General features: G+C 39.1%; 1 protein-coding gene across 10 annotated transcripts in view; it reads right to left on the bottom strand.

The window, feature by feature from the left end:
* Nucleotides 1–16,192, bottom strand: part of ABI1 (abl interactor 1) — an 84,255-nt gene that overhangs the window by 26,461 nt on the left and 41,602 nt on the right. For all 10 annotated transcript variants that reach the window (XM_009679601.2, XM_009679598.2, XM_009679602.2 and 7 more), the window contains exon 3: nt 3,281–3,457. In XM_009679601.2, the coding sequence (XP_009677896.1) occupies nt 3,281–3,457 (177 nt within the window). The remainder of the gene's footprint in view (nt 1–3,280; nt 3,458–16,192) is intronic.

The raw sequence follows: 16,192 nt of genomic DNA, 5'->3' as shown, positions 1-16,192 counted from the left end.
CAGCGTTCATAAGCATTTGTTTCAGAAGAATTGTTAGTTGCATATAATAAACTCGATCCAATTACATTTCAACATTTTATCTCCACTAACCATAGGACATCATTTCAGTTTCCTAGTTAGCCACCATTTTGCAAACTGCTGCAATTCCACCTGCCTCCTTTTCCTCGAAAAAAGGATTACAACAAATTCTAAGGCCAACTTCAGGGCTTTTAAGGCTGCTTCCAAGCTTCCTCCTCCTTCTCCCTGCCCCCCTAAACTGAAGATTTGCTGTATGAGTAATTGTATTTGACCTATTTATTTGCTGGCACTTACTGCTTTTTTTCCTCCCCTCCACAAAAGAAGGGGAAGAGAAGGAAGGAAGGAAGTGTTCAAGTAACCACTACCTAATACCTTTAAACCAGGATTTCTACAGAGGAAGGTGGCCCCTCACCTCATGATAGTTTATCTGATTTTCAGTTCATCTGATTTTCTGAAGAATGACTTCAGCTACATTCCCCCGTCCCCAAAGAGTGACAACACAGCAACTGTTTAGCAGACTGACAAAAACACTTGCCTGTGAGTTTTCCCGAGTCATACACACAGCATTTGTCTAGTGAGGGACAGCCTTGTCACTAGTAACCAATTTTAAAAGCCATCCCGATTTTAACTAATGCTAACCTTGACTTCATAGATACATACACTAATATATATATATATATAGTGGGTGCATATATATATATATATCTGCATAAATAAACATATAACATATACATATAAAACCTGTAACACATAGGTTGAGACTTAAGTATGAATATATATAATAATAATAATATATATTTCATACTTAAGTGTCAATCTATGCATTATAGCATATCTATATTACTAGCAGCTGCCCCAGCAGAAGACAACCAAGGACCTGTAGTTGGTCATATTGACAGCTCCTCAGTCAGACCTCAATTATTTTTCTCCCTCTGAATAATAATGGTTTCTAAGGCCCTAGTGGACACACCAGGGCCCATCAACCTCGGAAGTAGTCTTTAGTCAAGAACATAAAATAGTCTGAAGTTTCCTCTAGGAATACGCAGGATATGCCAAAGAGTCTGTAATGCAATTTCTTGTACGCGTCCCCCTAATTTGTAGGTTCAAGAAGCAACACACACCACCACCACCACCAGTTATTTGTGCGGACTTTCAGCAGGACCTGATCCAGATCTCAAGTTATTTTGGTTTGAGTTTCTTAAAACAGCACTATCTACATCTGCGTTTGCAGACAAAACAAGCAACTTCCCTTAGAGTTAGGATCTGTGACACGCTCTAGGAATCCAAATAATATACTGGCTAAATACATGGGATTAGGTCACTCGCTATCTCAGCCCAATCTTGACAGCTTTGTCCAGTGGAGGTCAACACTGATGAAGGTGTCATATGCACAACAGCCATCTTGAACAGCGTATCTGAGGCCTAGCTGGCAGCTTATTTCATTTGTGTAGCAGATACCAACCTCACCTTTCTCCTCAGTGCTTTGCATCTTCCACATACAAGTCATAAAACAGACTCAGGTAAGTCACCCACTAAAGAAATAATAGCCATATATAATTTGTTTCTGATTTGGAATGAGTTTCTGATTTGGAATGAGTTTCTGATTTATTATTTCTAGAAACTATTTTACCTCCGAACAGATAGTTCAGAAAAAAACCCACAAAACCAAAAAACCCAACATCCAAACACCTACACTAAAACTCTTTCATAAGAGCCACCTAGAAACAGGCAAACAGCACATCACTTTCCTCTCACTAAATGGATCTTTATAAAATAAAGGCAATAGTACACCTACAAGCAAGTAGTCATACTGGAAAATGCAATACAGTCTACTTCATAGCAAACGTCAGGATTTATGGATCAAGCAGTTGTTTTTGAGCCTGCATGATGCAAGTTGTTCTGAAAGGCATCAGCTTCAGAGTCTAATGATAATAATTCAACTTTTAAAGAGTCTTCTACAGTATCTGACCTCTCGAACTCTTAAATGCAGAAACCAACACCCTGACACGTGATTTGTGGATTCCAGGGTTCTCTTCACAGAGCTCTCTCCTTAAATGCAGACATTATACTGAATATTTACCAACTTCTGACTCCAATGTTTCTTTTTTATAACAACTCAGGGCATATCTTTCAGACTTCTTCACAGGATTGCGCTCCACCCACTCTAACTTAGATTATTAGCTTAAAATAACCCTAAAAGTTTCAAGCTTAGATACAAGTTTTGCTAACAGAAGAGTTTCAGGTAGTCCATAGCCACTACATTAATTAATAGCCTTAAAGCTGCCATGGGCTAGAGCTGCCTTCTAGCCTGTACTGGAATTAGACTCCTCTGAGCACTCCCATGGTCACTGAAACACAGGAGGCACTCTGGCACTCTTTTGTGTTGAATAATGCTGGAAGATCTGGTCCTCAGGAGTTGAGTGATTCAAATGGCACACAAAGAGCTGATCTAGCTGCTCTACTGACTGACCAGAGCACACTAAGCTTTAGAGAATACATAGGTCTTGAATAAAAGCTTTTTAATGTCATTAAAGGAAAGACCGTTGTGAACTGAATATACCTTAAGGCCTGCTCAGGGGAAATACAAAGCTGTTATTTGCTACAAAAATATGTTTAGGGAGCAAAGGGTGTTATATTAATTCACTTTGGCCATGACCACTTCACAGTAAGGTGTAAGGTGCAGTTGGGGTGTACACATTAACTTACAAAGGCTTTTATTTACAGAGGGGGAAAACGGTCTGTTAAAAGCACAACTGGGAGTGAGAACAAGTGTCACTGAGATTTCAGTGTCAACTTAGCTGTTTCCCCAACCCCAAGAAAAAACAAACAAACAAAACCCTACCAGCCAGTTTCCCCATAACAGAGAACCTAATTTCTCTCAGTTAGAAAAAGAGGTAAGAGTAGGAGAGGCAATTTGAACAGAGGAGAAAGGAGTGAGAATTTTAGAAGTCAGTCATGGCTTTTCTGACAAGTCATTAGGCTAATGGTATGTCTACAAAATGCTCCTTAAGATCATGAGCTGTTGTTTTCAGGCATTGTGACTACTACAGACAGTCACAAGGTTAGGGTAAACATTGTTCAAAAGAAAAATCTCTGTGTAAAATAATCCATTTTGCTATTGAACTGTTTGTACACAGACCCACAACCCTTGACCCTTCCTACCATATCAATAAATGCACTAAATGCTTTAATATTAGTAACAACCCACCCCAACCCTATCTACTGCATTGCTTGGAATCCTCAAGTTTCCAGGTGTTCTTACCTTTACACCATGGCCAACATCATCCAGCACCGTGTAGTCTATAGGTTTTCGAATATACCTTACAGGACGCTCCATGTTCGCTGGCGCTATGATTTTGTGAGTTCTTGATGTGTTCTTATTGGTTGTCAAAATGCCTATCTCTCTGCGAGCGACCTTTTCTTTATGGATGTCCACAGTCTAGATCGAAAAGAAGAAAGTACAAGTATCTTTAGGCATTGGCTGTTTTCTTTACAGAGCTAACTAAATGTTTAGGCTCTGCTATAAGACAAAGAGAATCTGAATCAAGTTAATGCCGCTGGAAGCATGCCAGTTTATTGACAAAATGAGTTTAACCTATATGAATGTTGTTTGAAATAGCTGCACGTTAATGAAATAACCAACATTAATAATAAAATTACAATTACACATCACTACTTTGATACTATAAAGACATGATGCAGATATAATATTTGCAGATTGACCCTCAACATTCTTATGACTGACAATAGTAATAAATTGCTTCAACTCCACAGCTAGGAAATCCTGACAGACAAGCTAAGCACTTTGCCCAGAGCCCCAGAGGGGGACTAAGCTTTAGAAGTCTGAGGTAATTTCTTTCAGCAGAGCCATCAGTACATATCAAAGTAACAGTTTGCACAGAGAAGTACTAATTTCAGCTCTGAGGCTAGTTTCAGTCATATTATTTACAGTAGCTTTACTAAGAGAATAAAACGGAGCCTTACTGATACTGGTAAAGGAATGCAAAATTTACACCCACACTGAGCACCATCATTTTATGTATATCATATATATAATTTTATATACACACATACATATAACATATTATATGTGTGTATATACATGTGCGTATGTATATGTGTATCTATACATATATATACACACACACACATTATATATAACATCTGTTTTTTTAAGCAGTGTGAAGGATTGAACCAAATCTCACAGCACAGACATGTCCATCTAAGTGTAAGATAACCACAGCTAAAACCCCAGTTGCGGAAGAACAAGTATAGCTGGAGCATCAGATACTAAAGGAAGCCCCACTTCTACAAAAGCCTTTTTCAAGATCCAGGACTTGCACTTACTAGTCTAAGCGTCTCCTAGAACCTCAGGATCTCATTGCAAGACATGCTATCCGACCTAAACAACCACTCTTCCACTAAGTGGCTTTGACTGAATCCTATAGAGACACGACTTCCCCCCCCCCCCCCAAAGAAAATCATCTTCAACCTGTAAGCATCAGTTTCTCCCAGACAGACTGTCACAGAAAAAAAATTCAAAGTTAAGAAAGAAAGGAAAATCTTTATCTGTCAATACTGGTTTGGGCAAGTCTCTAGAAACAGTCATCTGTCCTAATCCAAAATGGATACTGTAACACACAGATTTTGTTTAATGAAGCACAAAGATTCAAAGATGAAGCACAACATAAGTTTATATTTCTACTTTGGTATGAGTCAGGACAATAAAACTAAGAAACATAAGCATCCAGTGAGTGACTGTTTCTAGCAAAGCCAGCATTCATCGGTCAGAGTTCACTATGAAACGCTTTCAACTGATGAACTGTTTTTTTTTCCCCATTGAATTTGTGTACGTGCTCATATAATCTTAAATTCTTCTGAGTAAATGCATAAAGAACTAAAATCCTCCTTAAGAGCTTCTGTATACTGTATTGCAGATTGCAAGTGAGAACACAAGTGGAGAAGCGCCTAAAAGCAGCAACATCAAGCAAGCTTGTTTACAGCTTGTAACTTTGCAAAGGGTTCTTTTACTTTAGAAGAGTAAGAAATCTGAAAAGAATCATATCAGTGGAGATTTTCCAAGGCAACACAAGAGATTGCATTAACTTATCTGGAATTAAGTTAGTTGAAACACACACAGTCAGAAATAAAGCTTTGGAGCAAACTACAGTGCTCTAAATGCTCATGGCTCTGAAGAATCCCCAAAAATCAGGAAATCCAAATTAAAGCACCTTACCAAATGAGATAATCCTATGTACCAAGCGTGTACCACATCAGTATCAGAAATCTGACACTACAACCACATCTGCTCTAGCAGCCAATTTCACAGAAGAGAGAACAGATGACTTAAAATACAAGATTAGCTCTGTTTCTTGAAGAAACTCCAGCTATTATTTTTTTCTTATCCTTCTAGAACCTCGAATTTACACATTAATTCTGCTTGAATTATACACTTCCTGCCTTTTAGTTGGCTTTCTGAAAGATTAAGAAATATTATTTGAATTTTCTTCTTTATGTTCTTAGATCATCTCTTTTGCAATCTGTCTGTGCAATCTGAACCGTTTTCTTCCATGGATCACTAAAATACCAGGTCACAAACCACCTTACAGAACTCTGAACTATTTTACAGAACTCCATTTTAGTAAGATGCAACTCTTCACGTTTTCTACTAAATGAGGGCTGCAGAGGTGGAAAAAAAAAAATCTAATTTAGAGTCACCTACACAACATAGCAATACAGGAGGCAGAAGACAACGTCTAAGGTGCATACTACAATACTTTAAAACAGGATATATTAAGCATTACAATACAATATCCATATTGAAATTCATGCTTCTACTTCATTCTCATGGACAGAATATGTTGCTATTAAAAGAATTCATTTTTGGTGGTTCCCTCCACCCCCTTTCTCTCCCTGGAGGGGGAACCCTTCACAGCACAAAAAGATGCATCCTTTCCTAGCAGGTGGTCCCTAAAGGCTGACTTCTCCTCCCTGTAATGAACAATGAAAATTCCATAAATTACTGCAGCAGAGGATAAGAAATTCCAGGAACAGATGCCGTACCATACATGCCTTGGAACATGACTGAAGTAGTCTTACAGCAAATTCTTGCTCATGTAGGAAAAAAAAAAATCCTTAGAACAGGAAAAGAGCATAAATTAATTATGCTAGACAGCTTCTCCAAAATTAAACATAGAGCAGTGATTTGTAAAGTCTTTCAACGGATCTCAGTAATGTAAACCAAGGGAGAGAAGACTATCTGCATCACAGTGCAAGGCCAGCAACTTATGGTACATATGTAAATCTTGAACGGTATGCAGGCGTGTCTGTGCAAGAGATTTATTTGCTGTTTAAAGCAATTGAGAGACTGCAACTCTTACTTACCAGTTCTGGTGCACTGGAAAAAACAAGGCAGTATTTTGCCTTATGTGAAGCAAAGGCTCCCAAGCACGTGCTTTGCCCAGGGCAACAGGCTCCTGCGAGGCACCTTGCTTCCTCAGGAAGAAATGGCTTTCTCTAGCTCCATAAAGATTGCATGCTATTAATTGTTATGTGCTCACTAGGCAATTCAAAGCACATAACAGTTTTTCATTTTTATATTTAAGTATCTATTCCCTTGACGTTGATACAGAAGTTTACTGCTGCTTAGTTATAGGCAACATAGCCTTGGTTTTCTTACCTCCAAAAGAGGAAAAAGACAAAATGCAGTTTGTAGCAGCACAGCCCTAAGAGGGAAAACCCACATGCAGCAGGTAACAGCCAAACTAGACCATTATCGTGGTACCTGGGGCTGTAAATGTCCACACTGATACGATAATGAGACAGCTAAACAATAGTTAATTTGCAATTTCCCACACAAAACCTATTTCTAAACCTCGCAGATGGAGAGGAGCAAAATGTTGCAAATATGCTTGGGTTAACGCAGGTTAACAATCACTAAGGAACAGTCAGACTAACTTTAAGTACACCTGGCCTACGCTGAAAAGAAATACATGGCATAGTTTAAAACTTTATGGAATAAGGAAGGGTTTCTCCCTCCCAGGTAACACAGTCCAGTAGGAAGTCATCCAGCATCGTATTGATTTGGGAAGAGGGAGAAGACAGTCCTTCCAAAAGCACACCATGTTTCCCAAAGGAAACATATTTAAACTAAACCAGGAGACAAATGGCTCTGCCATTATGATCAGGTGCTAGGGAATATGCCAGCTAATCCCAGCAGCACAGTCTAAACCCAGAGACTGTTAATGATTAGCTGCCTCCACTATCTATCTGCTTCAAAACCATATGAAAAAAACAGTTCATCAACAGGATGTAGAGTTAAAGTTTAACTGTTTGCTTTCTCAGAAGCAACCTCAAAGCCAAGTACAGTACAACAATGATACAGCAAACAGACACAGTTTTTCTTTTCTCTCCTTTTTCTAGGTTGTAGGTACAGCTCTACTCATGTTGTACAGCATGCAAGACATCCAGGACAAAAAATACTTTACAAAATATAGAGAATGCAGTATATTTAGTTGAGTTGATTTGGGGGCAGCAAAATAGTTTAATAGGACCCAAATATACAGGGATCACATGTTTAAAAAACAAAAAAACACTTAAAAAAATCTTAATCCTGACCCACTGAATCTCAAATCTATGAGCCATATATTCACACCAACAGCCACAGCCTCTCTCATTAAACACAAGCACAGTTGGCAAAGAAGAGGAAGAAAAAAAAAAAATTCTTTTTCCTTTATCGAGTCAACTCAGGTAATCAGTATTTTAGACTGTTCTGAAGGAGAAGACAAGTCACTGCACTGAATATCACAGATTTTTACTAGGTAAATACTCTTTAGATTTGTGTTACATGAACTGATACTCAAATGCTGCATAGAAAAACTCAGCTTCAGGTTTCCCAACTCTCTCTTCTCCAGTTGCTCAAGAATCAAGCTGTAACAACACACACTTATCTGGGAAAGGGAACAGGAAAAGCTCTTTGTGTTGCTGAACAGTTAATTTACCAGCAAGCTGGAAAAAAGGCTGCCAGGCTTTTGGGAAGAGTAGTGTAATAGTTAGGGGAGAGAAGATCAACTGCCCAGGACTCAACAGTGAGAAGAGTGGCTATTGAATACGAACAGTAAGTAACAACCCCTCAAAAATCAGTCCAAGACACTGCACAAGAATGAAGGTACAAATTAAAAACTTTCACCCATGAATTAGGGAATGAGGGAAAAGTTACTCCACTGGCATTTCCCCGATTTAAAAAAAAAGAACACCACCACCACCACAAACTAACAAACGAAACACATTAGACACACACACAAAAGCCTGAAATTACACCATCATTTTTATTGACAGTTTTTGAGGTCATTTCACACAGCAGTTTTAAGAACTTATTTTCACATCACGAACCTCCTTCAAACAAACGTCCTGTGCTGCAAAGAGCTGCCTATCAGCAGCTTTTCAATTTGGCTCTAGGTTCATAGATACAAGAAAGAACGTAGGCTCAAACTTCACATGACTCCCCAAGCTGCTACTTAAGAGAAAGCAAGGACAAAAAGAAGACAGAACAGCTTGTTAATAGCAATAGTCTTTTGCAAATAATGTTGTTTCCCTTTTTCATCGTTTTGGTTTGTGGTTGAATATAGATAGGGCTTTGGGTGGTGTGTCTGTTACTAGCACTGTATTTCAAATATGTAAAGCCCTGGTTACCATGTAAACAGCATTATATACATATCTAAACACTAGCAAAATGGGTCAGAATTACTTTATATGAGCGGAAGTATGGACACAAGCTAAAACCGCCATACATGTAGCATGACCTCTTACTACTTCTCACCTCAGTGTTGAGAAGTCACACTTAAAGAGTCTTTGTATTCTGTTCTGTGCATAGTTGGTGATGTACTTCCTGAGAGCAATCTGTTCAAATCTCTCTTAAGAGTTACTGGCCTTGCAAAAACTAGCATTGCTGAAAGCCAAATTAATGGAGAAAGCGGAGCATTTCATTCATTTTATATTTGAATGCGGTGAAATCCCCTTAACCTAAATGTATACTTACATACCGAGCAACAGAATAAGAAAAAAAATGATACTAAAAAGTAAGACTTCTAGTCAGAGACAAGCTTATTGGAGCACTAGGTATGACATACCAAGTCAGATCAGCAATTCATCAAATACTATATCTGCAGAAAGTGCACCTGACATTACAGAAAACACTGGGCAGAGAAGCAAGTTTCATGCTGAACCCTGTCAGGAAAACTTTTGCAGTACATGGCAAAGCGAGTGGCCCAGAGAAAAGAATCTAATTCCTTCCTGGACTTCTGGGACAACTGTCTTGATTCCAAGCTTACTTGTTTATGTTTGAATATGAAAAGTAAGATCTGTTTTAGCATCTGTAAGAACGAGCTGCATTTTTTGATTCATTTGACCATAGCAATAAGATAAATAGATAATTCCACAGATTAACAAGACACATTTTCTATTAAGTTCTGTAAGCTCACGCACCAACGCTACACACAACGTAGCGTTACTCAAAGGAAAAAGAACCCGAGAAGCAAACACTGGGGTGCTTTCACCATCTCCTTCACTAAAAAAGAAGGAAAAATAAATCCAAACATCCTTCAAATTTCTTACTCTTTGCAATTTTGTTCCTAGATACTACTTCAATATTAGCCATTTTTGTCATTCTCTAAAACTGCATGTTTCATTGTTGTGCTATGCAGATAGCATTTACATAAAAAGCTTCCCTGAAATTAAACAATCTGATATTAAGAACATTAACCTATTCTGTTTCAGAGATACAGTGTTATCTCACTTCTACTTCCTTAAAGGAGGTATATTTACTAGGACTTTTTGAATAAATGAGTTAATGAAATAAGAATTGTACTGAAGAGATCCTGGACAACACATTGTACAGGCTGCCTGCATGGGAATCAATTTGACCTGCAAAAAGACAATAAAATCCCCAGCTTCAAGGAGCTCAGCAAGACAGCTAGCTTCTTCAGCGAGAGTATCATTTTATCGTGTCATTTTGTGAAGGAAGCTGAAAAGAAAACTTAGTATATTCAACACAGGGAATTGCAGTGAACAAATTTGCACTGCAAGAGAAATAATGAGACATTCTGCAGAAAAGATCAGTTATGGGTTCATGGCACATCAGGCATGAACGAGCACAAACAGGCACAAAGCTTTTTAAAGACACAACATACAATCAGCTATCTACAGAATGTTACAAATTACATCTTTCATTAACTCTGATGAAAGTGCAAGTAACTTAATGTTTTGACTCAACTATTTACATACATATCTGACCCCATCAAAACAGCGTCCAAGAACCTCAGGAATTTATCTACAGAAATAAATCAAGTCTGCCTTTCTTACTACTACTTACTAAAAAATGAAGTAAAACTTTTTAGTAAAAGTAAATAAGTTCTCTTAAGTAACTGGGCTGCTTTCCTCCTCTTTTCTCCACCCCTCAAATATATATAAGAAGAATATACTAAGAGGACTAAGGAGCTCCAGAAATACACATTTGCACTTTGCTCTATCAGTTATAAATTTTTGGAGAACATGAAGTTAACTTCCCCATTTGGGGGGTGGGGGGAGGGGGAGGGAGGGGGAGAGAGAGAGTGAGAGAGAGAGAGAGAGAGAGAGAGAGATTTTTTATATATATATATAATATATATGCTGGTTACCCAGACTGAAGATTTCCTCATACAAATTTTCAAACAGTTTATCTACAAATAAGACTATTCATGAATTGCAGCCACAAGAAAAGAGGCGAAGCTTCCTCAGTCAGTCAGTTCACGAGAATCCAAGTGTTAAGCAAGCCTGGCTTCACCGGAGCCGCAGAAAAAGCATTAGTGCTATTGGCACTGCTGAACGTGGGTATTTGTTTATCCTATTGGTGTCTTCTCCAAGGTATGAGGCTTAACTAGCGTTGGGAGGTACAACAGTCAGTTCCGTTAACCAGAAATACTTTTAATACCCCCACCCTGTCCACACACATTACTACCAATGAGACACAGTGGTCAACTAAACTGCAGAACTAAACTGGACAGTTTTGGGGATGTGTGCCTCTTTGCACCCAAACACTGGCAGTCTTTTTTGACTTTTTTTTTTTTTTTTTAAAAAGAGTCTGTAACAGACATAGATCAAGACTAATAGTTGGATGAAGGGATTTCAAAGTGAGAAGGACTGACTGTGTATTTCCTTGGGTTAATTGCGCCAAAGTGCCATAGGGTTCTGTTTCCAGGCAGAAAAGCATAAATATCTTCATGTGCTGTCCTTTTTTGTGCTTTCATGGTTCTGACCCCGGGCTTGAAAAAGTTTTGAATTTTATCTCAATGCTCTTCAATACAGATGTGTGGTGAAGTTAACCAGCATCTGAGGAACATACAAAAACCTGGAAGAAGTCTTGATAGAAAGATAGGCCTATTATCAGGGACTGGTGGGTCAATGCCTACCTCTAAGACAGAAGACTGATGTATCCTTTTATCATGCTCACTTAGCCATCACTTCACATGACTGCGTGAAGCTCATGTCCCTAGTTGGCATTGAAAAAAAAATTACATCTGAAATTACCATACTAAAAACTTTACACTGGTTATCTTTCACTTTCCACAGTAAAAAGGTGAAAGTTTCTCTCATCCTAGCCCTCAGGAGAGATGAATTCAAGACATCTCTAACTGCCCTTTGGACAGTCCCCAGAATCAGTCTATTAAAGGCATGTCAGGTCAAACTGCCATTTGGTGCACAGGAGAAAGCCAGTGTTAGCAACAAGCAAGAGTGTTATTTAGGTGAACTAAAAAAGTTGAGGTGCTTTTTTCAGTTACACAGAATCACAGAATGGCCAAAGTTGGAAGGGACCTCTGGAGATCATCTAGTCCAACCCCTTGAAATTCTTTTAAGAATATAAAGATTTCACCGTTATACTCCTAGAGTCAAATGCATTCTCACTAAGGCTAGGAGTCAGTTGCTTGAACACTGGTGTCACCCTGAGACGCCTCAGAATATCCCACTGTGCCTCCGGATGCTGTACAAGAAAGCCAGCTCTCCTGCAAGCATTGCAGTATTTGCACATCTGAGCTTCACCTTGCAGGTTTGCCTTCTGTGTGATGCTGGCGATGTAGGAGGCAACTGAAACAAATTTTAGAGTTGTACTTCCCCAGCTGCAAATCCAGCAATGTTTTCTTGTAGGTCTATAGAAAGAAGCTTCTAGATAGAAGTTTCACATACATTTTCTTTAGAGCGCAGACAGGTTACAAGAGCAGGACAAGCTCTCTAGATAAATTCAATCCCCGAGTCCCAGGCCTCTTAAGGCTAGAGTAGCTGGATAAGCGGTAGCTCCCTTAATCTGACACACCACCTTCCTTTTCTCACAGACAGGGTTCATAATCAAAGGCTTTACAGATTAACACAATGAACTAAGGTCAGCAACACACATACAGCAACTTGCACAGTGTATATAAAACCTTTACAGCCATCTGAGAGGGAAAGGCAGTAGATAGGACAGCGGAGAACAACAATGAAAGAACACCTCAGGCCTAGGCCCTGAGGTAACTTGTACATAATGCACACAGTTATTATGCATATACACTCATACATATATATATAGGCATATATATAAACACACATACATATAAATATATATATATATATAAAACATATTATTAGTTTCCCAAGTTCTCCTAAAACAAACAAACAAAATCACTCTAGTAGATCCACCAAGTGTTTAGAATACTAACAATGCATTCTAGAAATATCATCCAAAGCGTGTATGGAGGGGTGGGGGGGGAAGGTTTGAAGGCTCATGGTATGCTTTTTATTTCGTTTTAGAATGTTTGTCACTGAACTTCATCGTTCATATCTGAATACAGATTATATTTCAGTTTCTCCTACAGAGTTGGCCCTTGACTTAGGGATTTAAATCCTTCTCTCTATACACACTAGCAGATTTTCTCAGATTCTCTTAGCAACAGCCATCAGCATCAAGCAGACCAGACTGTCTGCAAAACTGAACTAAAAGTCAAGAAAGTTTGAAGACATTTTCTACCTTTGCATTAAGTATTTTTCCTTGGACATCAGAACAACAGAGGGGAAGCAACCACAGGCATCCCATTTACTCAGAACTGTTTGTTTGCTATATGGTTTTAGCGTGCAGAAGCACAGAATATAAAAAAATAATGCACACAGTCCACAGCATATCCCATTCCAGATATTCCTGCATCACTATTAAATTTATTAAGCTCTAGCTAGTTTTGTGCAAGGCAAACTTAAAAATTTGACTTCTGACCAACCAGAGTATGTGCTTGCAAGTATTAAATACTGATAAATCTTTACTAAAAAAAAATTTGGGCTCTGATACACTGATAAGCCTCATTAAAATCAACCGGCTGGGAAGGAAAAAAAAAAAAAAAACCACGCTAGAGAGAGAGGTTGAAAGTCTTACTAGCCAGAGACAAATAGCCTCACCTTGGCTCCTGCTGCTGGTAAGGTAATAAAACGGAAACATTCCTTCTTCTGAAAGGAAGACAAGAATTGAACTCAAAAAGACCCAGATTTTCAAAACACAACCTGTGAAGCTGCACGTACACATATACAACAGCACTGAAAACAAGAGAGAAGAAAGCTCTGCTCAGTAAAAGGGTTATTTATATATCCCCTTTTCAGAATACCCTACTAGCAAACCTAGTCAAACATTCTGCTGGAGAAACCGAGTATAAGGGAGAACACACCCAAAGGGGACACGAGGCAAGGACAGACTGGACGGGCTGCGAGCGGGTGCGTGACGTTCTAGGACAAAAATCAGAGCAAGGAAACTAGCCCAGTTGTCCAAGAGCCAGACTTCAGTGCATGTTTGATCTTTCACATGCCAACTGGAACTGCTATGGAAGGCACAGACTCACTCTTCATACAAAAGCAATAGGAAGGAGCTTCTCTCACATTTCTCTAAAGGCTACTTCAGAGCCTGCTCACGCAAGATGCTGAGAACACAAATGGGGCAGCCAGAGGAACTCAGGAAATCTTGCCACTGAAATGCTGCCTCACAGAAATGGGCTCTATAAATGAGGGGCATCTGCGAAGAGATCCAAGAGCATCTCTCATCAAGCCCTTCCCCCCCATTGCCACCTCTCCCAAATGAAAGGAAGATGATGTCAAGACAGAGCATAAGGAGGGGAGGTTTGCAGGAGTATCTTCGGGAACAAGGAGAGAGATGTGGGAAGGAAGGCTGGCAGATGGTAACTGAAGGCAAACGGAGTTCAAGTCCTACAGAGGAAGAGATTTTTAGCAGCAGATCTATGGAGGCCCTCCTTATGGAAAGAAAATAGTTAAAGATGAGAATCCTTCTTCCTTCCCTGTTGCATTGGTGAAATGCCAGAAGCACTTTGCTAAAGTTCACAGAAGTGCTGGAGAAATGGAACTTCAAACATCTGGAGTATGGGAGTCAGACAGCGCTGCAGAAGCAGCTGGCCCTGCACACAGAAGGAAGGTTGTCTGCCAGGACATCAGTTGATTGAAGGGAAGTGTGGGACGGCTCTGTGGCTAGGAGCAGGAGTCTGGAAAACAGCAGATTGAAGCTCTATTCCTGGCTCTGTCAGACTTCCTGTACTATGGCAAGCAAGTTGTTTCACTGCTCAGATCAGCTTCTCCAAGAGTTACCCACCTGCAACAGCTCTGAGAAGAGTCAGAGCTTAGGCAGGCACAGGTACAAGTAACATTGACCTCGATGTCCGCTCTAAGGACAGTCACGTCAAACGTTGACAAATATGTCCATGATTTCTCTGTAAAACAGCTGCCATTGCTGGTTTTAACTGTTGAAAATGCAGGACTGAGTTATGGATTGCCCTTCCTATGCTTTGGCAAACACTATTGTTCATTTTAACTGTTTGAGCAGACCAAACATATATACACACACTAAGAAGTGCATGGTGTACTTTTTCTTTTTTTAGGCCTTCTGTTATCCTCAGATACATACTTGTTCATGAGGTTTGTTTTTGCATCTAGCTAACTTTTTTGGTCTTTCACGTTCAATTCCTAGTTCAATTTCCTTTTCAAGAGCGAGTACAATAAACAAGAACAACAACAAAAATCACTGTCCTTCTATGGGAGGACACAGGAAAGGGGAGGCAGAGAGATGATTTGCAATTGCCTTCTAGCTGCCTCCTGAAGTCTGTGGCTTTTCACTATCAAAAGTTAAGGGTGGGGGGAGAAAAGAAACTTCCTTAGTATTTTTCCCCCTCTAACATAAATCTCAAAACACTCGAGAATACACTTTCCAATACTTGCGGGAGATTCAGCTGTGGCTAAAACACACACACCACCACTTCACAACTGCTACATGACAGGAAGGACAAACCCAGCTCTGAATCAGACTAAAACCACATGGCACAGCAAATTAACAACTACTAACCATCCATTTGAGTTTAATGCTGTATGACACACACCTATTTGAAGGACAGTTCTTTCTAATTCAAACATCTCTCCGTCTTCCTCATCCTCCTTTCACCAAGACACACACAGTTTGCTAGGTGGAGGGGATGATAAACACAGTAAAACCGGAAAGAACATTTCAATCATTAACTAATGCCAGCTGCATTACAAATTACCAGGGAGAAACTACTTAAACAGAACCAGTGACTTATTTAATAATTATATTTGAAAAGAAGTCAGAAAGACAAAGATCTGCTGAGCAAAAAAGGTGTATAAAATAGAAGACTTTTCTCTTGAAAAGTGTTTCAAGCGTACGATCCTACTGATCGATTTTGACAGAACAACAGTTGGGATGTGCAGTCATAACACATTAATTTTGTATTCAGTCTTAAAAAGCATATAAAGCAGATAAATGCTTTTGATTATACAAAGTCAAAATCCTGACTGTAGGTGCAAATGTTTTTCAGTATGTGAAACTGGATTCCAGTTGTTTCATATTTCATTTTCTCTGGATATTCTTGAAGACATGCATGTATGAATAGGTTTATAGTTTAAAAAGAAAAAAAAAAGTGTAACACAATATGCTCACGCAAGCTTCCCCATAAGAGTTTCAGTATTTTTAAGTGGCTGAATGAGTTCCTGTTTTCCTTATTGGAAGCAACGCACTTGTCTAGAATTAAACAAAACACAGAAATCTAAATATATTCTTGACTGAAGAAAAGCACAAAGACAGAAAAGCAAAATTAAAAGGCTTCTTCAGTAG

This window comes from Struthio camelus, chromosome 2 (assembly GCF_040807025.1).
Source record: "Struthio camelus isolate bStrCam1 chromosome 2, bStrCam1.hap1, whole genome shotgun sequence".
In the NCBI taxonomy this organism is placed as follows: Eukaryota; Metazoa; Chordata; class Aves; order Struthioniformes; family Struthionidae; genus Struthio; species Struthio camelus.
The sequence above is the reverse complement of the archived record's forward strand: the minus strand, read 5'-3'. Positions and strand labels throughout refer to the sequence as shown.